Genomic DNA, 23,753 nt, shown 5'->3' with positions numbered 1-23,753 from the left:
TGTTTGGAAACAGGCTTCCCTTGAGTTCCTACAGCATAGGACACAAAAAGTTGTTCTGATTTCCTGAAAGGCTTTGTTCTGTCCAAATAATAACGTAGCTGTCTATGGATGTCTAAGGAATGTAGCAGCCTTTCCCCTTCGTTTTGAGGATTGGGGTAAAAGGTAGGTAAGTGTATGGCTTGATTCAAAGCTACCCTGGATACCACTTTAGGCATAAATGACGGGTTGGTTCGAAGGGAAACCCTGTCCTGATGGAAGATGAGAAAGGGCTGCACAGCCATGAGGGCTTGTAGTTCCGAAACCCTACGAGCTGAGGTAATGGCCAGAAGGAAAGCTGTTTTCCAGGACAAATATTGCAAATCTGTTGAAGCAGCTGGTTCAAAAGGAGGCAATGTTAATTTTTCTAGAATGTAATTAAGATCCCAGGCTGGCACTGGCTGTTTACTTAGTGGTCTTGTATTCTTAGCCCCTCTGAGGAACTGTCTTAAAAGTGGGTGAGAGAATAAAGGTGGATCCATGTTGAATTCTGCAGAAATGGCTGAGGCATGGATTTTTATGGAGGAAAATGAAAGTCCACTGTTCAGCAGCTCAGCTAGATACTGTAATACCCGAGGCAAATTCAGTTTTCTAGGGTCCTGGCCTTTTTTCTCATTCCAAGAGCAAAACCGTTTCCATTTTGCAGAGTAAATCTTTCTAGTAGATGGCCTTCTGGCCTCCAGAATGACATCCTGCACCTCTTTGGGGAGTAGGGTCTGTTGCGGTGTGAAGGAATTTTCCATGCAGTGAGATTGAGTGTTTTCAGCTGACTGTGAAGAGTTTTGTAGCTGTGCTGAGTCAGCAGAAGAGGCATTAGAGGTAGAGGCCAGGGAGGAGTATGTGTTAGGCTCCTCAGGAGTGGGTACCAGTGGCCAGTCTGGAGCAATCAGTATCATCTTCGGTCTGTCTGCTCTTGCTTTCAAGAGCACCTTGGGCAGAAGAGGCAGAGGTGGGAAAGTGTACACTGTCCATGCTGTCCAACTGAATGAAAGGGCGTCCACTCTCCAGGCCTTTGGATGAAAGGTCCTTCAACAAAACTTTTCCAATTGATGATTCCTGTGGAAGGCGAAGAGATCTATGTCTGGCCTCCCCCACCCTTGGATTATCTTTGTAAACACCTGAGGATGCAACTTCCATTCGTGTGGATCTGTCATATTTCTGCTTAGATTGTCTGCCAGCGTGTTTTTCCAAACCTGGCAAGTACTGTGCTTGAAGTTCGATTTGCCATTCCAGAGCCAAGTTCCAAAGTTTCATGGCTAGTCTGCACAGGGGGTATGAATGTGTTCCTCCTTGTTTGTTTATGTACCACATTACTCTGGTGTTGTCTGTTCTTATCAATAATTGTCCTGGATGCAGGAGGTCCTTGAATGCTGTAATTGCATTTATCACTGCTAGCATTTCTTTTTGATTGATGTGAAGGTGCTTTTCCTTTTGGGACCATTTGCCCTGAATGCACCTGCCTGTCATGTGCGCCCCCCAGGCATAATCAGAGGCGTCTGTTGTGATGACTTGATTTGCTTGAGGCTTGCAGAATGGCAGACCTGTGTTTGTTTGACATGCTTGGGCCCACCATAGAAATTCCTTTTGCAAACATGGAATTATTGGTATTATTGTTTCCAAATTGTGGCTGTGTTGAGACCATAGGTTTTTTAGGTACCATTGAAGTTTTCTCATATGCAACTTTGCACATGGGATAAAAAGAATGCAAGATGCCATGAAGCCCAGAGCCTGCAGGATTTTCCTTGCAGTAAGCCTGGTACAATTTGCTAGTATTTTGAAGTACTGAGTTAGTTGCCCCTGCTTTTCTGACGTAAGATAGGCCATCTGGGTGTTTGTGTCCAAGATGGCACCCAGGAAAGTTATTTTCTGAGATGGTGTTAGTCTGGATTTCTCTTTGTTGATTGTGTATCCCAGAGAATTCAGTAACCGTGTTGCATAAGCCAGATGTTCCAGAAGTGTGTGCTTGCTGTCCGCTTGGATCAGGCAGTCATCCAAATAAGGGTAAATTTGTGTCCCTTGAAGTCTGCAGTAGGCAATTACTGATGCCAGGCATTTCGTGAATACTCTGGGCGCAGTAGATAAGCCAAAGGGCAATGCAGAGAATTGATAGTGGATTGAACCTGCAAGAAATCTGAGGTATCTTCTGCAGCTTTGTCTGATTGGGACATGCAGGTATGCCTCCTTGAGGTCCAATGTTACCAGCCAAAACTCCTTGCCCAGCATGGGAAGAAGCTGCTGTAATGTGAGCATCTTGAATTTTGGTACGAGTAGAAATGTATTTATGATGGATAAGTCCAAAATGGGTCTCCAGTCGGTTCCTTTCCTTGGTACCAGAAATAGTCTGGAATAAAAACCCTGACCTTGTTCGTGAGTAGGTACCTCTTGAATAGCTTTCATGTCCATGAGTTTTGAAATTTGTATTTGTGCCTCTGCCCTTTGATTGTGTGGCAGGTTTGGCATGCCTCTCATTTTTGGAAGAGTGTGAAAATGAAATCTGTAGCCTCTGTTTATAATGTCCAGGATCCATTTGTCTGTTGTGATAATATGCCAATTTCTTGTAAATAATGCCAGCTTTCCTCCCAAGGGAGCTGCCAGCTGGGACGTGCTTGGCATGAAAAGGAGGAAGTCATTGGGTTTGTTTTCTGTATTGTTGTTCACTGTCTTCGCCACCTCTTGGTGCTGGAGTTTGCCATTGTCTGCCTCTATATGATCCTTGAGATTGTCCTCTGCCCCTTGTGCGCCTGTATCTACCTCTTTGGGGCTTGTCCGTGGCTGGAAAGGACCAGTTTTTAGAAGGCCAATTTCTGCTAAAATGAGGTGGTTGTACCTGTAGAAAAGCCTTGACAGTTTGCATAGATTTAGCTTTTTCCTCCATTTTCCGTAGTATCTCCTCAGCATTAGTACCAAATAGTACATCCTTTTGTAAAGGAGCATCTAGTAGTTTAGCTTTAACATGGTCAGGCAAACTTTGTTCCCTAAGCCAGGCATGTCTACGGATGACTGATCCTGTAACAGCAGCTCTACTTGAGGCCTCTAAGGCATCATAGCCACATTGTAAGGTGTGTTTACCCACCTGTTCTGCACTATGCATCATATCCTGCAATTCCTTCAAATCTGGTTGTTCAGGTTGAGACATTTTATTTCTTAATTGTGATAACAGAAACTGCTGATATTTAAGCATATGGAACTGACAATTTAAGGCCCTCATGGCTAGGGTGGCCGAGGTGTATCCTTTCTAAGGATCTAGATTCTCTTTCAGAAGGTAGTGGATTCTTGGCAGTAGAGGCCTTCATGCCCTTGGGGCCTTGAGAAATGGTTTCAGGGTCAGCATTATGGCTTTTGAAAAGAAATTGGTGAGAGTTAGGAACTCTGTAGTACCTATCAGGTTTGACAGGGGCAGGAGGCAGGGAATCCGGATTAATGCAAGCCTCCGAGTAAACATCATCAAGTATGTCCAAGACAGGAGGTATAGCCAGAGGTCTGTGTTGAGGTAACAAAAGAAATTCCCTAAGCCTTTTCTTGGAATCAGAAAAATCTTGGCCTTCCCAATGGAAGTGTTCCCTCAAGGTGTGCAAGGTTTCCCCAAAGTCCTCTGGGGGAGATACAGAAGGAATGGACTGCTCTGCATCAGAATCTTCATAAGGGGAGTACGAGTGTTCCTCAACATCAGAATGTTCTGAGAAAATGGAGCCCTGTTCAGAAGAGGGAGAATCTTCCTCCACTCTGGGTCTCTTGTCTGGAGGGGGTTGGGAACCCCTGATAAGAGTAATCAAATCCTCAGCCATTTTAAGCATCTGCTTTTTTGGCATGGGGCCTGGGGATGAGCCCTGTGCAACAGGCCTCTTGGGATGCTTGGCTGCTTTGGAATTAGTGAAGGCCTTAATGGAAAAGGAAGATGAGGGCCTAAAGACACCCTGGGTGGAAGTGGACCTGTCCACAGTAGGAGGCTCAACACTCACAGTGGCTTCGGTTGTCTGAGTAAGGGCCGAGGTACCTGCGGTCTCAGTTACAGAAGACACCGCCAAGGAAGTGTCGTCGGTAGTCAGGGACTGCATAGGCATCTCGCTGAGAACCGGACCATGTGTAGTCGGTTTTGGCATGGTGTCGGTGGAGACTGCGGGCCTTGCGTGTCGGTCCTTGTCCTTGCGTTTTTTGAACAAAACGGTAGTCGGAGTCTCAGACGACATTTTATAATCAAAAGCTTTACCAAAATAATGTTGGGCGAACTCCGCCCGACGCTTAATAGTGCGTTTATTGAAAGTAGCGCAAAAGCGACAGCCCGAGACGTCGTGGTCTGGGCCTAAACAAGTTATGCAGAGGGAATGGAAATCCTTATGCTGTATTTGCTTCCCACAAGAAATACAATTGTTAACTTTGTCTGACATCGGTCTGAGGCAAGAAAAGTTTCCCCAACGGGGTACTTAGCTTTAAAGAAGACTTTGGTTTCCAATTTTTCGTAAATTCAGGAGCTGGCCGACCGGCACTTGCGAACTGCTTCTGCTTCGAGCACCGCGCGGCAAAAAAGACTGAAGAATATGGCGTCGGCTGTGTCTTATATACCCCTGTCACACTGACGTCAGGAAAGAAAGCGACAACAATCGACGCCGGACCTAGACTTTGGAATTCGGACGACCGAGGACCCGCCTGACGGCAGAGAACCCATATGTGATTACTGCAGCTGTATGCACGATGAACATCAGGTCTATCTCTGGGTTTCCCCATTTGTTTCTCAAAATGTTGAATATCTTTGGTTCCAGTTTCCACTCATGTCGGTCCATGAGATTTCTGCTTAGGTCATCTGCCAGCGAATTTAGCTTGCCTGGCAGGAACTTGAGCTTGTAGGTGCACTTGGTAGTTCAAGGCTGTGTTCCACAGAGCCATGGCTGAGAGGGTATGAGTGGGTTCCCCCCTGCTTATGTACCACATAACAGCTAACATTTCTTTTTGATTGATATGCAGGTGCATTTGACTCGGGTTCCATTTGCCCTGAATGCACTGCCCTGCCAAGTGAGCCCCCCCATGCAAAGTCTGATGCATCTGTTGTTAGGGTTTGGGCGGCAGGGGGTAGCATGAATGGCAGTCCCTTGTTGTGGTAGCAGGCCTCTGCCCACCAAAGGAACTCTGTCTTTATACAATGAATGATAGGAATTATTGATTCCAGGTCCTGAGAATGTTGACACCATAGGCTTTTTAGATACCACTGTAGTTTCCTCATATTCAGTCTTGCATATGGAATTAGTAGGATGCGTGAGGGTGTGAACCCCAGGGCTTGCAGGATTTTCCATAGCTGGGTCTTTGTGGTCAATTGTTTGAACTAGGCTGTCAAACTTGTTTCTGTGGCGTGAGGTAAGCCATCTGGGAAGCTGTGTTAAAGCTTGCTACCAGGAATACAATTTGTTGGCAGGGAACTAGATGAGATTTCTTTTCATTTATGGTGTACCCCAGTGAGGTTAGCAGTTTCTTTACAAATGCCAGATGATTTAGTAGCATGTCTTGGCTTTCTGCCTGAATTAGACAATCGTCCAGGTATGGGTATATTTGAATATTTCTTTGCCTGCAGAATGCAATGACTGGAGCTAGGCACTTTGTGAATACCCTGGGTGCAGTAGATAAGCCAAAGGGAAGTGCAGAGAACTGATACTGCATGTAGCCTGCTCTGAAGTGTAGGTATTTCCTGCAAGATTCCCTTATTGGAATGTGCAGGTAAGCTTCCTTTAAGAAAAAGATTGCCTACCAGGCATCTTTGCCTAGCATAGGAAGCAGATGATAAAGAGTTATCATTCTGAATTTTGGGATTACCAAAAAGGTGTTTAGAATATAGAGGTCCAGGATAGGATACCAGGAGCTGCCTTTTCTGGGTACCAGGAAAAGTCTTGAGTAAAAACCTTGTCCCCTTTCTTCTGCTGGGACAGGATGAATAGCCCTGATACTTATAAGAGAGAGAACCTGCTGTTGAGCCTCTACTCACTGATTTGCGGGTAGGTCTGGCCAACCGTTTGAGGTTGGTAAGGTGTGGAAGTGGAATCTGTATCCTAGGGAAACTATATTTAAAACCCATTTGTCCTGGGTAATGAGTTCCCAGTTTTTTGCATGCAAGGCGATCTTTCCCCCTAAGGGAGCAGGCAGTTCAGCAGGACTTGGAAGGTTTAAGGTTAAGTCCTTGTGACAGTTTTCCATAGGGAGGTGTCTTACTACTTGGAAGTGGGCGCCCCCACTGCTTAGGCCTGTGAGTACCTTGAGACTGTAGCCTAGGTGGTCTGCTGTTCCTGGGTTTGGACTGAGAAGGCCTGGAAGACACAGGAAAGGACCAATTATTAGAAGGTTAATGCCTACTAAATCTGGGAGGTTGTACTTGTAGAAAATCTTTAACAGTTTGCATAAATCTAGCTTTTTCCTCCATATTTTAAAGTAGTACTTCTGCTTTGTTGCCAAACAGGCGGTCTTGGTTTAAAAGAGCATCCAGTAATTTAGCTTTAACATGATCTGGCAAATTTTGCTCCTTAAGCCAAGCATGCCTTCTAACTAATATGCTTCTAAAGAGTCAAAACCACAGTGCAAAGTATGTTTACCAACTTGTTCAGCAGAATCCATTAAATCCTGCAATTCTTTACTTTCAGCACAGTCAGGAATCAACATCATTTTCTGTTTAAGTAGAACAATAATATGCTGCTGATACTTCAACATATAAAACTGGCAGTTTAAGGCTCTAACGGCCAAAGTAGCATAAGTGCATACCTTCTTACCCCATCTGTCCAGGGCCCTGGAAGCTCTATCAGAGGGGGTAGGGTTTTTGGCAGTAGTAGCCTTAATGCCCTTAGGTCCCTGTGAAATGGTCTCTGGGTCCGCAGTATGATTCTTGAAGAGGAACTTGTGAGAGTCAGGTACTCTGTAATACCAATTAGGTTTCCTGGGAGCTGGAGGTAAAGTGTCTGGGGCCAGGCTAGATTCCAAGAAGGCATCATCTGCAATGTCCAGGACAGGAGGATAGCTAAAGGCCTGTGTTGAAGTAGGAGTAAGAATTCCTTAAGCCTCTTTTTGAAGTCAGAGTAATCCTGGCTTTCCCAACGGAAATGCTCCCTAAGAGTGTGCAAGGTTTCACCAAAAGAAAAACCTTGAGGGGAAGCAGAGGGTATGGGGTCCCTCTGCATTAGAATTCTCATAGGTAGATAAGGGCAAATCATGGTAATTAGTAGAAACAGAAATTTCAGATTCCTGATCAGAAGAATCAGAAGGAAAATCAGTTCTAGGTCTCTTAGTGGGTGAAGGCTGGCTTCCCCTAATTCAAGTAATAAGGTCTTCAGCCATTCTTACCATTTGTCTTTTAGGCATATGGGCCTGACCATGCAATTTGGACATCGGTTTTCTAGGCGTGGGTTGAGTTTTAGGCCTTGAAGAAGAATATGGTGTCAGTTTGAAATACAAGTCAGTAGGCCTGAATACACCCTCAAAAGCCGGTGCCTGCACAGCAGCTCTGGACCCATTCAAGGTAGAGACATTCGCAGGTTCCATAGTCGAAGACGCATCTCACGGCATAATGAACTCTGAAAAAGTCTCAGCAGAGGCCTGTGAATCTGAAGTAGCAGGTTATCAGGAGCTGCGAAAGCGCCTCACTGAGTACCGGTGAACTGGCGACTAGCTTAACGGAAGCATCGTTGGCAGCTTTGGATCTATGCAGTCTCTTTTATCTTTAAGTTTTTTTGGAATGTCGGTAGTCGGATGGCTTACCGAAGCCATTTCTGGATAATTAAACAGAGTACTGAAATAGTTTGATACAAAAATGAACCGATGAATAGTTCGGGGGTACGTAGCTTTTTTGAAGACTTTGGTTCTGAAACTCGAAAACGAAAATTTCAGGAGTCGGCCGACCAGCACTTGCAAACTGCTTCCGCTTCGGGTACCGCGCGGCAAGAAAGACTGATGTAATGGCGTCTGCTGCATGCTTTATACCCCTGATGACCTGACGTCATGGAAGAAGAGACAGCATCCAACGCAGGACCCAAGACTTTGATATTCAGGCCTGCTGAGGGCTACATGCAGGCAGATAACCCAAATGTGATGACTGCAACAGTGAAACACGAAGATCATCAGGGAGTGCTAAGTTAAAGACCAGCTCTGGCAGTATTTGTAGAGGAGTCTAAAGCAAAAGCTGGTGTTAAAAATGAATTAGAAGAGCAAATAAAATACTGCATTCTAACTATAAGAATCAATCAGAGGAGGTTAGAAAAGATTGGGAAGGCAAATTGGAAAAGGACAATGGGAAAAATGTGTACGGCTCTCAAGAATGCAACAAAGTCTGGGAAGTTTAACATTTTTAATGGAGCTATTTGCATAGGTATTTGTATATCTCCAGCAGACTTCAGGACTCTTTCTCAGACAGACAGCAAATGCTATGGAAGAGATGAAAATGGAAACATGTTTTACGGGAATACAACAAATTTTAAAAATTACCTACATTGAACTTTGACAAAAATGCTGGGGAAACAAATAGTTGCAACTAAGGAAATAGTTCTTTTGAACTGGAATACTTGATCTCAATTTGTCAACCTTATAAAGTTTAATGTTACCTTCTGCCAAAAAAGTAATTACTAGAAAATCAAAATCTATTCCCAATAATGGGAGTTTTGGATATTGTGAATGAGGTGGGATCTATAGAAATGGCCATGAAAAAATTTCACAGAAATAAAGGGAACAATACAATCAGAATAAAATTCAGGAAGAGGAGAGAGGTTTAGGGCTGGCAGGAACTGAACAATATCTGTATTGCTGGAGTGAATGAAAATTGTTAGAAAGAAAAAATATGCTTTCTGCATGACAATAACAATGGAAACTGTTAGTTTTTTTATTGTTTGTTAACCCATGTTACAATTAAAATGTCTTTAAGTTCTACTACTCCAACTCTTTACACTGGATAAAACAGACATTTTTCTGTAACAGATAAAAACTGAGATGGTGCTTTCAGTTTACTAGTATATGGTGTCGATAATGCATTTTAAAAGTAATTTTCTTGTAAATAAATATACACAATCATAGCAGAACTGGTAAATCTATTCACTGAAATGATATGATAAGACTAACGATACAAATTAAAATGCATTCTACTTTGTGTATACCTTGGAGTACTACATCTCAGTACAGTATTCTGTGAGTTGCTGGAACCTAACCCAAATGTGAACTTTTCACATCCTAATTGTAGCATCTGCACAAAAAAAATGTAGGTCTTATAAAACTTAGCAAAGAAAAGTTAAATACTGTCTAAACTACCTGGCAAATTAAACACAGGCGAAAGCATGTCATAGTTGGCCATAACATATACAAAATTATTTTGGAAAATGCACAGAAACTAAAAAAAAAAAAATACAAGTAAGATGTCCTGTGTATGTTTCTTAATCTAAAGTATTTATTGTTAATAGGATACATGGACTGACCATTATGAACCCTTTCAGTCACATCATCGCCGAAAGGCCACAGGTAAATGTAATGTATGGATAACTTCAGCGTAGCCAATTATCTAGCATGTTTTCAGGAAGTGGTCAGAAGCCTGAATACCTGCAGAAGACCCATGCAGGTCATAAAGAGAACATGACAACAGAGCAGACATCAGGGTTAAACAGAGAACCAGGAACTGTTGGGCAGAAATTTTACCCACTGGGACTACATGCTGCAAGGCTTACCACGATGCTGTAATTTCACCATACTACTATGCTTAATAACCACCTTAAAATATCCACATCACAAGACAGACAGAAAATATGAAATCCAGTTTGTAGTAGGACCCATCAGTTAATATTATACAGATGTTACATATTACCTGCCATCTAATTTACAGGCTTCCATGTTGTCAGGACAAAGATTCCAAAGTCGAGTCAGCTCCTCACTGCAAGACAAATCACAAAATGGAAAGTAATGAGTATGTACGAAAATAAACTTTACATGACATCTGAATCTCACAAAGATACACAAACTGATATCAGTGAAAGCCTATGTAAGAGTCATGCAGAAATCCACTGCCATTCGTATATAACTTTAAAAACTTAGGACCTTATAGGACTTCTTACAATGAAGCTGTGTCATGAGGACACACAAACTTTTTTTTTTAAACTAGAAACACCTTTAGTAAATAATCATGTATGACACAGCAATCTTACATTTATACAAGTGAAAAAAACATACCAACACAATCTCACTTGCAAACATTATACATTACAAACCATGCCGACACAACTATAGCTGCAAACATTATACATCTCTTATAATATATCCAGTCAGTCAATCAACCATTACATACCTCATTAAAGTCCTGCCTTCTTTTAAACCTAATTCCACCTCTGCATGCACTGATCCTACACTTTCCATTTTTTCCTGTGTAATTTGCTCCCACCCTTATGTAAAGATCCCAATTCCAGTTGTTTTATCTGCTACTATTGTTGGTATTTTTAGTAAAGCTGGTTTAGACTTTGATTTCCATTTTCTAGTAAATGCTTTTTTGGCAGCCATCACAATTAGATTTAACAAGGTGTTAATATGTCTAGGCAATTCCGATTCTGTGTCATAGCTCAAGAAAATAATTTCTTTAGTTACACCAATTTGCTCAGCCAGCATCTCCAACAGAGCAGTCTGCAGGGAATCTTTAAAATCTGCCAACTCATTATACTCCCAGAAAATATGTTCCTAGTTACCTCTTTCTTCCAAATCACACCTCCAACATTTTGCTGTTTGCCTGGGGAAAAATTCTTTGGAGTCTACTTGGGGGTATAAAAGTACCTATGTAAACATTTCAAGCAAAGATCCTAAATTTCTAGACTTTGTGTGGCATATTTGGGAGACATGAATATACCCCCCCAGAATTTCTTTGTGAATTGCTTATCCAATCTCTCTTCCTAATCCTTTCTAAACTCCATTGTTTGATTCGTATAGTTATCATGCAATATTTTACATGCTCTACTAATTATTCTTTTCTTAATGGCAACTTCTGTTCTAGATTCTACTGAAAACTTTACCAGTGCTGGCCTTTTATTTAAGACCCCCCCCCCCCAATTTCTCTCTCTTTGCCTATACTCTGGGTCTACCTGATAATATCAAAAACTGACATTATAGACAGCTTGATCAAGACGATATCCATGAAAACCCACTTCATTGACAGTCCAGATGAACAAAATCCTTTCCAGGATTAAGTACCAAGTCACCCAAACACACAGAAAAACAACACCAGAACACTCAAAACCCACCAACTTCGAGATCATACTACAGTTTGGGAAAGGGCAAAGTTCACCTTCATGGCCAACAGGTTACTTACCCAGGGAAGGACTTTGTTCATCTGGTATGTTGATGAAGTTGATTTTCGTGTATGTCTCACATCTGTCTTCGACAATGTCGGCTTTTGATATTCTAAGGTAGACCCATACTCTGATATCAATCCTCGATAGGGAAGGCAATCTCTAACCTGCAGTCCAAATAAGTTCTTGGCATTTTCCCATTCTGTTACCTTTCCCTCACTAGTTGTCTGCTCCCAATACTTTGGTTCCTTTACCAGTTTTCTCCAATAAATTCCAGCTCCCTGTTGCCTACTGTCTGTGTCCCTAATTGCAGTCATCCCTATCGGCAGAATCTCCTTTCTCCATTCCCATGTTGGTTTAGTTCTTACAATACTGTCTGCTACTTTATGAACATAATATTCTGTATGATTACTGTTATTCTCCTTAAAGGCCTGCATCCAAAATCCTATTGTTTCCTTGTTTCTTGAGCTTACTCCGCCCATTTCATCATCTCCTCTTTCCACTTTGAATTACAGTTTTATGCTTTTGCTATGTGTATAGCAGCCTTAACTGTGCTGCTCTGAAATGTCCCTTCAAATCGGGTAATCCCAATCTGCCTTGTTCTACTGGAAGAATAATCTTATCTCGCGTGACTCTTACCATCTTCTCCTCCAAGATAAAATCCTTCAGCTTTTAATTGCTATCCACAATTTCTTTGGTTGATTAAAAATATTCCTGACCTGTGTATTAGACTAAATGGACTACAAACATTTTAACTGCTTGTATCTAACTACTGATAACCATACAACAGGGCTTCCATGTTCTCCGTTTTTGTATTCTCTTTTGTTTAGTCTCTTCCCACATATCCTTAGCTGCCACACCAGAATCATTTTTAATCCATTCTCCTAAATGTTTCATTTTATCATGTTCCCATAAGTGTGGCTATTGCTGAACCAGTTCATATGTGGGCATATATCTTACCACTATTGCCTTTGCTCTAGCTTCGTTAATTTTGTATCCTGAAAAGGTCTGAAACTTTCTGTTCCACAGCACTGTAGTGTCACTTTCTGGTTTTGTCATGCATAAAATAATGACATCTGCAAATACAGCCAGCTTTTCTTTACTATACCAATTATATCCTTGAATTCCTGAGTACCTTATTTTCTTTGCTAGTGGTTCTAAATATAATGTAAATAACAAAGGGGAGACAGGACACCCCTGCCTGGCTCCTCTGCTCAAGGATGTGTGATCAGAGGGGACCACACCCACCCGCTTTAATTTTCACCTCTGATCCCTCATACATCCTCCTAATCACACTTGCAATTTTATCAGGGAATGCAAATGCTTCCATTGCTCTGCTCATAAAGTCCCAACTTACTCTGTCAAATGCTTTCTCTGCATCAAGACCCACCAACAACAGTGGTACTTTCTTACATTCTGCTTCCCTCTGGATCATCAGTGTTATGTTAATGTTGTCAAATATTTGCATCCCATCCACAAAACCACAATGATCCATACCTATCAAATTTTGGGATAACTTTTGCCATTCTTTTAGCCATTATAGACATAACACTTTATAACCATTGTTTAGTATTGAAATGGGCCTGTATGAAGCTGGATCTGATGGATCTTTACCCTCTTTAGGTATTACAGCTACCACCTCTTTCTACCAGGATGTTGGTACTAGTTCTCATCTTAAAAGACTGTTAAACAAAACCTTCCACATCTCAGTCTGTTTTTCCCCTCCTAGCTTCCACACAAATATCATCTATTCATCGGAATTTTCCTGTAGATTGGTTCTATATCACAATGTTTATCTGATGATCTCCTATCCTAACAGTAAGTAATTGAACCTCCTCTACCTATAACCATGGCATCTAATTCTTCCATAAACATTTCCATTTGTACCTTTTTTGATTTCCCTATCTCTCTGCATTATACAGACTTGCACAGATTTTCCAAAATACTTCTAATACCTCTACAGGATCCTTTGTTATCTGCCTTGTTATAGGCTCCCAAAGCTTTGTGACAAAGCCCCTTCTACTTTCTGTTGCCTGAGTTGCTGTGCTAAAAGTTTTTGTGCTCTAGAGTTACTATCAAAAAACAGTTACTTAATAGCAATCTTGCTAAACTCATGCATATTATCGAAGTAATCTCTTATTTTCTGTTTAGCATTCTGCAGTTGCTCCTCTTGTTCTGTGAGATTCCCCGTTTTGCAATACAGTCCTTCTAAATATTTCTTGTTACTTCTTAACCATATCTCCTTTTCTTTTATTTCCATCCTGTGGCGACCCTACTCTCGGCCAGTAATCAAGGAGCATCCATCCTCACCACAGACACTGGCGTGGGATGTTCACTTGGAACAAAATGGATATACACAGTATTTCCAGATGTAGCTCTCTGCACCAAGCACAATTTCCCTTAAGAGCACACAGGGAGCACAGTCCTAGGGCTGGGTTTTCCTCTCTCTCCAGGCCCCAAGTAACACTCCCCACTGACACAGCTGTTCAGTTGAGTCCTCAGCAGAGTGTTCCAAGCCAAGTCCTCCACCACTCTCTCTGTGAAACCAGTGCTCCGTGTCCCTGCTCAAAGTAGCTGACACACACATCTGGGAATGGCTGGCAGACATTTACCAGCTATGCCTCCTCTGTCTAGACTATAAGGTAGATACTGCCACCAGAACACCCCAAAGCCAGCTACTCTAAGGATCTTACCAGGGTATCCAATTGTACTTAGTAAAATTAATACTAATACAAATGGTTAGTGTTTGATGACCTACTTAGCAAGGCTTTCAGGAGTGGCCACAGTGTCACCAAATAAATATACGTCTCAGAGGTTAAAATATTCTCTACAAGAACAACCACAATGAAAAGTTTAAATATTTTTTATTTGTATATTTTTCATGAGATTGTGAATATTTTTAATGAATGTGGCATCGCAGTAATGTGTGCAACTACTAAAAACAATGATACAATAATGTGCGATCTGCAGAAAGACATAGAAATGTTAAACAGGAAAATTCAAGCTGATTTACTGTTTACGATACATGAACATGAGCAGAGGTACTTGTTGATTTTCAAAGACTTTGACAATGCCATGTATAAGAATCATAAGCGGAAGTTAGGGAAATTAGAAAGGGATAAGAGGGAGTATGCAGAAGGAAAAGCTTATTGTGTGAATCAAACAATGGAAGCAAGGTGATATGGTGAATTACCACTATGAAAGGAACAGACATTATGGGTATGGAAATAATAGAAGAAATACAAAAGAGGAGTTCCAGGAATATAATGTAGATATTCATGACAGGAACAATGAGGGAAGGAATCACCCTTTAGGTAATTCCCCACCCAGGAGATCAGACAGAAAACGGAATTTACAGACACAACCCTCATGTGCACAAGTGATGGGGAGGTCAAGACCCCAATATCATACGAGGGAGTGAATACAGTATACCCAAACACCAACGGGGTGGGCGTAGAGGTCATGAGGTATGACTAGAATGACACTGATGTGGGACTAGGGGATTGTTCATCAGGGACCCCAGAACCTATGATGAATATATGACCACAAGCAAATACAGGGTTGAGTAGGTGGGGAAATAATGACACTATCACTACTAATGGTAACATATGCACTAAAGATAATTTCAATATTTTCAATTATACTGATATACATATTACTGATGGGCATTTTTCCCTTTTTATAAAAGGTTTTACTTTCATTTCTAAAAGGAAAGGATTTATAGCTATTACAATTGATATAAAATTGTTTACTAGGAAGTTAAACCTGGAACTTATTTCTGGAGAAACCAATTCAATCATGGGAGATATGGGCCAGAGAAGGAGAAGTACCAGGAACCCTCCAATACATAGTGATTTAAATAATTTTGAATCACTTATCACTAGTGAAGTAAGAGATGCATTAACTACTGGAAAGGCTCAGCCAGATTCTACTACAGTTTGCTGTGAGGGAAAAGTAAGTTTGCTTTTTATTTATTGTGTTTTGTATTACTTTACTGCCTTTTTCTATTTTGTATACTGTGATTTGTTTTCTTTACACTGTTTTACTTGTATTCTGCTTTTAACTGCATACTAAAACTTGAAAAGAGACCACAGCCTGTCTCTTGTGAGTCAGACAGAAATCAGAAGAGGTCAATTAAGGAGTCACACAACAGGTCAGCTAAGGTTAATCATCTGTGAACTGAGGGGGTGGAGCTTGGAACTAAACCTTCTATTTAAGGGGTAAAATAAAACATTTCAGAGTTTTACTGGAAAGGCTCACTCAGATTCTGCTACGGTTTGCTGTGTGGGAGGGTTTAGTTTGCTTTTTATTTGTTGTGTTTTGCATTGCTTCATTGCCTTTTTCTATTTTGTATACTGTGATTTGTTTTCTTTGCACTGTGTTTTGCTTGTGTTCTGCTTTTAACTGCACACTAAAACTTGAAAAGAGACCACAGCTTGTCTCTTGTGAGTCAGATAGAAATTTTTCACACCCTCCCACCCGGTTACTGTTGTGTTCCTAAAAAACACTGTCTTTCTAGTTGCCTGCCCCTTATGTTAATTTGACCATATATCTCATTTCCTCTCTGCTTTTACTGGCTGGTGTGAGTAAACACAAAATTATCATTTTGTGAAATCACTCCCCTACAACTATTTACATTTATTGGCCATCCTACTGTATTCCATAGCACCAGAATACAAAAGTGACCACCCCCTTTCACTCTATTTTGCTATTTTAAAAATAATGACTCTCCACTAAAACTTAACTTTTAGACAGGTAAAATGTAAGTTACCTACTTTCACATTTAATTCCTCTAGTGCACACTCCAGTGTTTAGGATAAACCATTTTTTTCATCTTACCTTTAAGCATATATTGCAAGACCACCAGTTATTGTAGAGCCCACATTCTGCCTCTCAGAAGTCATCTTGGGACTAATGCTTCTGTTTTTTTTTCCTAGTGAGAGGAGTGCAGTTACATTATTTCCTGGAGACTGCTGATCACCAGAAAGCTTAATAACTGCTTTACAGGTGACAGCTTAGAATCTGTGCTTATATTCTGATCCTGGTGAGAGTAGGAGCAGAGTGCATTGATTCCGGACTCTTTCTGGTTGAGAGATAGGAAATTCACCCCAGGGATCACTTCTGTGGCTCTGCTCGACAGGGGCACAGGAAAATAATTTTCTTGGGTGGTGAAAGCCGGGGTACCTTTTTAGCTAGGCTTATATAGGCCCTAGGGCCAATAGCCTAGTACCTGCCTGTGAACCTATGAGAGTGAGTGTCTGTGCTTAACATACCTGATTGGTCTGGTTGCTATTCGAGGCATCCACCAGAAAAAAGGCTACAAGCCTGCAGACCCTTGCATCATCTGGGACAAGACTGTGGATCACCAAACAGGCCATGACCTGCTTTTCTTCTTGGGACTGGTGCTAAAACTAGCTACTTTTAACTAGAACTAGCCAGTTTATTTAGTTTCAGCACTCAAAACTGTTTCCTTGTGCTAAGCACTTATTCAGAACTCATTGTAAGCACTAACTACAAATTACTACAGCATTCGACTTCCCTCACTTGTCAAGACGAAAACCGTTCTTAGTACTTAAATTAATAAACACCTATCCAGGCATGTCCATGTTATCAGCTCCCGGTGTTTTCTCCTGTCCATCTGATGAATCTGGGCATCTTGGGGCAATGCAGCAATTGCCTCATGTACACGGACAACTCTCTCCTCCTACCACCCAACACTACAACCTGTGAGAGATGCACTTACATAGCTAAACTGGAAGCCAAGCTCTCTCCAGCCAAGACTGGACTAGACAGTCAAGGGGAGAAGGTTAACACCTGCACCACACCACACTCAACACATAGTCCTTCAAAACCCACACATAGAAACACAAAGCACACACCCATATTCATGGAGGCTCTCAATAAAAATCTGTCCAAGCAACAGAGGCCTCCCAAGCTGAAATGCAGACAACCCCCCCAACACTACCCAAATGACACATAGCCCACAAAATCAGTGTGCCACTCAACCTCAGCCCATAAGGCAAAACAACATACCCAACACACTAGTCACAGGTGACTCTACAGTCAGGCACACTGATGTCCCACTCAGCTGGCTAAACAAGGAGAAACTTACTGTCAGCTGCCTGTCAGGTGCCAGGATCCATCACATAATGCATGCACTCAGGTCACTCAACAAGTACAAATACGACTCTGCCATTGTCCATGTTGGTGTGAATGACCTGAGACGTACCTCCCTGGACTACATGAAGAGAGACTCGGAGGAGCTCTCGGATCTTGTAGCCCAGGCACGTATGACCCTAGCCCTGAGTAGCATCATGCCATCACCCAGAATACCACCACAGTACAAGGACAAAATGACTTCAACAATTGGCTAAGCTTCTGGTGTCACTCTAAGGGGATCCAGTATCTGTCTGCCTGGGATGACATGGTCGACAGACCACGATGCTTTGCCATAGATGGCCTGCTCCTGTTGCCCCTGGGATTCCGGATACTGGCTAAGGCTCTTGCCACCCCTATAGTGCCTTTTTTAGGCAAGGTTCAAATGCTAAATTCACCACCGTAACAAGTCTGAGCAAGCAAACTCTGAGGGTAATGCTACTCGATGCTAGAAGTGTAAACCTCAAAATGCACTCACTCGAGGCACTCCTTAAAATGGAGAACATCGGTATCTGTGCAGTGACAGAGACCTAGTTCAAGGCTCAAGAGAGCACCCCTGCATTACCAGGCTATAATTCATACCACACCTTTTGGCCACCTAACCTGGACTGAAGCACTAAAGGCAGAGGCATTGTCCATATTCATTAAGGATATCCACACCTCCAGGCTAGTTGCTCAACATAATAAATCCGAAATTATCCAAGTGCAACTAACACTGGGCAAGACTGCAATCCAAGTTGTAGCTTGTTACAAATCCCCCACCATGCCCCTGGATTCCCACTCCATTTCTTAAGATACTGGAAAATATTAAGGTACAACCCAATACCTTAATTATGGGCGATTTCAACTACCCCACCATCAACTGGTAAAACTACTCATGTACCAATCTCATCTGCTCAACGTTTTCTGGAATTCATAAATTCCAATGCCTTAGATCAGCTTGTCCACACCCCCACCAGGGGCAGCAATATCCTGGACCTGATATGGGTAACCGGTGTTCCATGCCAGAGGTTAACTCCTTACTGGTCAGATCCGACCACAAGCTAATCACCCTAGACATCCATATCCCACCCCCACCCCTCCCCATTAAGGAAACCACCATCAAAAACTACTCCAAAGCCAACTTCATGCTTCTTAAGACAAAAGTGGCAAACTTCATGACACCCATGCAGACAGAAAATAGAGTATGACTACTGAATCTTACATAATTGCACATGGATGAGTGCATGGATCGTGCCATCCCCAACAGAACTAAGACGCTATCTTCCAAAAAAAAGAAGCCAATCTTGTGGTCCCCTGCCATAAACAAACTCTACAACAATACAACAGAAGGAAAAAGTTGTTGCAAAAAAAGAGTAAAATCCCAAGATTGGTGGAACTCCCTGGTCAGACTCAGCTAGAAGCTGAGATCCCTCATAAAATCCTCAAAAGCCAGTTATGAAAATAAACTCGCCCCTGATTCCAAAGACAACCATAAAGCATTCTACAGCTATGTCAAGAATCTCAATTTCAACACTCAGATCTACTCTGAGCTACAGCACAATGGCACTAAATATACAGAACCAACCGATATTACCAACATCCTGGCAAATAGGTTCAGTGCTAATTTTACCCCCCTTCTCACCCTCCAAAGGGCCCATCTTAATACCGGAAGAATGCAAAGCCCCTTTAATCACGGATGAACAAGTAAAGACCGCACTCTCCAAAGCCAAGAACACAGCATCCATGGAACCAGACAACATCCCAGGCTGCATACTGCACGAACTACAGAACGAACTGGCACCCCACCCAAGTACCATGATCAATCACAGCCTCACATCAGGCTATGTGCCTACTGAATGGCGCACAGCGACGGTTATCCCACTGCTCAAAGGGGCTTGCCATCACGGACCCCGGAAACTACCGCCCCATTAGCCTGACGAGCCTGGTCTGCAAGGCCATGGAACGTATCATCTTGGAGCTTATAAACAAAGACATCGGTAACCTCCAAACCCTGGACCCCACTCAGTTTGGGTTTATATAAGATAGATCATGTTTACTAAACCTGATTGACTTCTTTGAAGCAGTCACGAGGGCAAGGTAGTGCACACTGCCTATCCTGACCTCGCCAAGGCTTTCAATACCATCCCCCCACTCTGGAGTTATAGATAAACTCACTAAACTGGGCATAAATCCCTATGTCACAAGATGGTTGGCCAACTGGCTCACTGACAGAACCCACAGAGTAAAAGAAGCCAACTCCAAGTCCAACTTCAGACCAATGACGAGTAGAATACCACAGGGTTCGGTCCTGGGTCCTCTCCTGTTCGGCATCTACTTCTCTGAAGTGCAGATCAACAAAGAAGGTCTTTGGCTAACAAAGTTCGCAGATGACTGCACACTGGGAGCCATAACAGAATCACCTAATGATGTAGACATTCTACAAAAGGGCCTCACAGAGGCATGTGCTTGGTGTCAAAGTTATGGCCTCAAGCTCAATGCCAAGAAGTGCACCATCATCCCCTTTGGGAAAAACTTGGTACCCATGAACTACCACATAGGCAGTAGTTCACTAAACACTGAAAGTGTGATAAGAGACCTTGGAACACAGGTGGACAGTAGTCTCTCCTTTGATAACCACATCACCATATTAGACAGGAACTCCTTCTACTTGGCACACCTCATCAGAAAAGGGTTTTCCTCCAGAAAAAAGAAGGTCATTGTTCCTCTCTACTTATCCCTCATCAAACCCATTATAGATAGAGTACAATGCCCTGTTTGCATCTCACAAGCCACCTACAACAATTGGAAAGGCCACAGAAATACCTCACTAAGAGGATTACCGGCCTCAAAACACATGCCATACACAGACAATCTCAAAAAACTCCACCTCTACTCCATTTCATATTGCCTACTCAGAGGCAATCTCTACCTAACATACAAAGCTATGTTAAACCCAGAGCTGTTGGACATGCTACACTTAAAGAAATCCCAATCTCTCCAAACCACATGCTCCAGGGACCTAAACCTTGTCACCACAATAAACAGAACATGCTAGAGGGATAGATTCCTGTCCCAGACACTTCCCATACTCTGGAACAAACTACCCATTCATGTCAAGCAAAGCTCCTCATTGGCTCTCTAAGAAAAATCTTGACAACTGGATGGGAAATAGAACATTCACCCTGGGGATCACTTCTGCAGCACTGTTTGACAGGGGCACAGGAAAATAATTTTCTTGGGTGGCGAATGCCAGGGAACCTTTATGGCTCGGCTTATAAAGGTCCCAAGGCTGATAGCCTAGTACCAACCTATGAACCTATAAACAAGGGTATGTTGGTAATTTAACAACAGAAGAAAGGAATGTTTTGGAAGAGCTATTATGAAACCGGATAAGGGGGGAGGGGTGGTAATTATGGAAAATTGGATGTACTCAGGGAAGATGATGGACATACTAAATGTTGATGGGAGATAAACCCAGGTAACACGAAAAGAAGTATATACAGCCTAGAGGAGAACTGATATGATTCTGGAGGATAACCTTATACAGGGTAGTATCAGTAAACAACTGTTTGAATTTTTTTTCATGTGCCTAAGCCATACATCCCAGTATCCCGAAGATCCTTAAGGACCACAAAACCCCCCTATGAGACCGGTGGTTACATCAGCCGGTTTCAAAACACAACCTTTGGCTATGTTTGTGGATCAGAAACTAAAAAAGTTTCATAAGTTATACCTACATATACTAACTGATTTGTGGGATTTTTTTTTGCAGAAAATTGGGAAATTGGAATTCAACTCAGAGTTTACTTTTATAACCATAGATGTTAGGAATCTGTTTTCAGTAATCCCACATGAAGTAGGGTTAAGATGATTTGAAGAAAAGGTGATTGAATTTGGTTTTCTTACTGCAAATGACTTCAGACTGGTCCTAAAAAACATCAAACTGGTTCTGAAAAATAACTAATCTACTAGTGAATAAAGTGGTTTTACACATTGTGGCTTGTTCATTTGGACCTACTGAGATTGACTTTATTGGGACCTGGTGTTTACTGGAGTGATTGTGTGGTTATAAGTCTATTTTGGCTCCAGGAGTTCCATTTTCAGGATAAAAGTTTAAATATATTTAATAATAAAAGAACATGAAAATACTAAAATATATTTACAATAAACATCGAAGGTTCAGTCACAGGAAATACTAAAAATTACACCAATTGAAAGATTCACACAGATACAGAAAAGCAAAACTAATCTCACTATATCTTCCTGACTGATCTAAAAAATTACTGTCCCCTAGTTCACTTACTAGAGCAAGGCAAGATTAAGTGGGCGAGTGGTCCTTCTTTATCAGGTTTCATAAACAGACTGCCCTGAGACTTCTGACTCATCTAGTATGAAAACATAAGTTCAGTGCTGGCCTAAAGAATGACATCACATACAACTGGTCACTTGACTTCTGGTTCCCACACTACCCCCTTTACTAGAAAGTGAGCCAGAATCTTGCACATATGTGTTACCATACACACACACACACACACACACACACACACACAACTTTGCTAATATGTGTTACAGCATCTGGAAGTTATAAAAACATTTCAAAAACTTCCACTCTTCCAGGGTACCAATTAGTTCACCCCTAAGGAGAATACAGTAGGATTCCTAGTCCTGGTTTTCACAAACATTTTGTCTCTGACTGCAATCAGAAAGTACAGTTTTGTACCTACCATAAATGTAGATGTTCGAGTGCTAATACAGCTGCAGTCATAACAGATGGGTTCTCCTGCCGTCAGGCGGGTCCTCGGTCGGCCGAATTCCAAAGTCTAGGTCCGGCGTCGGTTGTCGTCGCTTCTTCCCTGACGTCAGTGCGACAGGGGTATAAAGGAACCAGCCGACGCCATTTTCTTCAGTTTTTCTTGCCCCAGAGGTCAGGTGCCCCCAGAAGGAAGGGGATACATACATTTGTGTGATAATGCAGTGCAATATAATCAAAATACAGTAGTTGCAAGCAAATACATCATAAATGAAAACCCCAATCAGGTTGTATGAGGATGTGTTAGCCTATAGGCCTGTTCCAAGAGGGGAGGGAGGGAAACCTGGGCTGCAGCTGTATTAGCACTCTAACATCTACATTTATGGTAGGTACAAAACTGTACTATGTTCATCGTGCATACAGCTGCAGTCATAACAGATGGGTAGAATCCCAAAGCTAAGAAAGGGGTGGTAGGCACTAGGTGGAACTAGGAGGAGCCAAAATGCCCTGCAAGACTGCAGTGGCAAAGCCTGCTCTAGATTTGGAGTATAATGGTAGGTTGTAGTGCTTGGAGAAGGTATGCACAGAACTCCAAGTGGCTGCTTCCAAAATATCCTTGGCAGGAACTCCTCTGAGGAAGGCTGCAGAGGTGGCTGTGGCCCTGGTGGAATGAGTTCTAATGCCTGTAGGAACAGTTTTGCCATGAAAGGAATAGCAAACGTGTATGCAGTGGGCTATCCATTTGAGACTGTCTGTTTGTAAACTGGCTTCCCTTGAGCTCCTACCGCATAGGCCACAAAGAGCTGTTCTGATTTTCTGAATGGCTTTGTTCTGTCCAAATAATAACGCAGTTGTCTGTGGATGTCGAAGGAATGTAGTAATCTCTCCCCTTTGTTTAGAGGATTAGGATAAATAGTAGGTAAATGTATGGCCTGATTTAAAGCTACCTTGGATACCACTTTAGGCATAAAGGACAGGTTGGTTCGTAAGGAAACTCTGTCCTGATGGAAGATGATAAAAGGCTGTACAGCCATGAGAGCCTGTAGTTCTGAAACTCTACGAGCTGAGGTGATAGCCAGAAGGAAAGCTGTTTTCCAGGACAAATATTGCAAATCTGATGAGGCAGCTGGCTCAAAGGGAGGCAAGGTCAGTTTTTCCAGAATGAAATTAAGATCCCAAGCAGGTATTGGTTGTTTCCTTGGAGGCCTTAAATTCTTAGCCCCTCTGAGGAACTGTCTTAAGAGAGGGTGAGAGAATAAAGGTGGATCAGTGTTGTATTCTGCAGAAATGGCTGAGGCATGTATTTTGATGGAGGAGAAAGTCCACTACTTAGCAGTTCAGCCAAATATTGTAGTATTTGAGGTAAATTCAGTTTTCCACGATCCTGGCCCTTTTTCTCAATCCAGACACAAAAATGTTTCCATTTTGCGGAGTAAGCTTTTCTAGTTGATGGCCTTCTGGCCTCCAAAATGACATCCTGCACCTCCTTGGAGAGTAGGGCCTGTTGTGATGCTAAGGAATCTTCCATGCGGCTAGATTGAGTGTTTTTAGCTGGC

The 23,753-nt window shown here is 42.2% G+C and overlaps 1 protein-coding gene across 1 annotated transcript in view; it reads right to left on the bottom strand.

Annotated features, from left to right (window-relative positions):
- The window catches only part of THOC1 (THO complex 1), a 1,639,837-nt gene that overhangs the window by 436,752 nt on the left and 1,179,332 nt on the right, over positions 1–23,753 (bottom strand). The window contains exon 17 of the mRNA XM_044065238.1: positions 9,845–9,910. Coding sequence (XP_043921173.1) covers positions 9,845–9,910 — 66 coding nt within the window. The remainder of the gene's footprint in view (positions 1–9,844; positions 9,911–23,753) is intronic.

The sequence above is a fragment of the Protopterus annectens genome, chromosome 3.part0, assembly GCF_019279795.1.
Source record: "Protopterus annectens isolate FY-2018-M chromosome 3.part0, PAN1.0, whole genome shotgun sequence".
In the NCBI taxonomy this organism is placed as follows: Eukaryota; Metazoa; Chordata; order Ceratodontiformes; family Protopteridae; genus Protopterus; species Protopterus annectens.
Note: the sequence above shows the minus strand (reverse complement) of the source record. Positions and strands in the feature narration are given on the sequence as shown.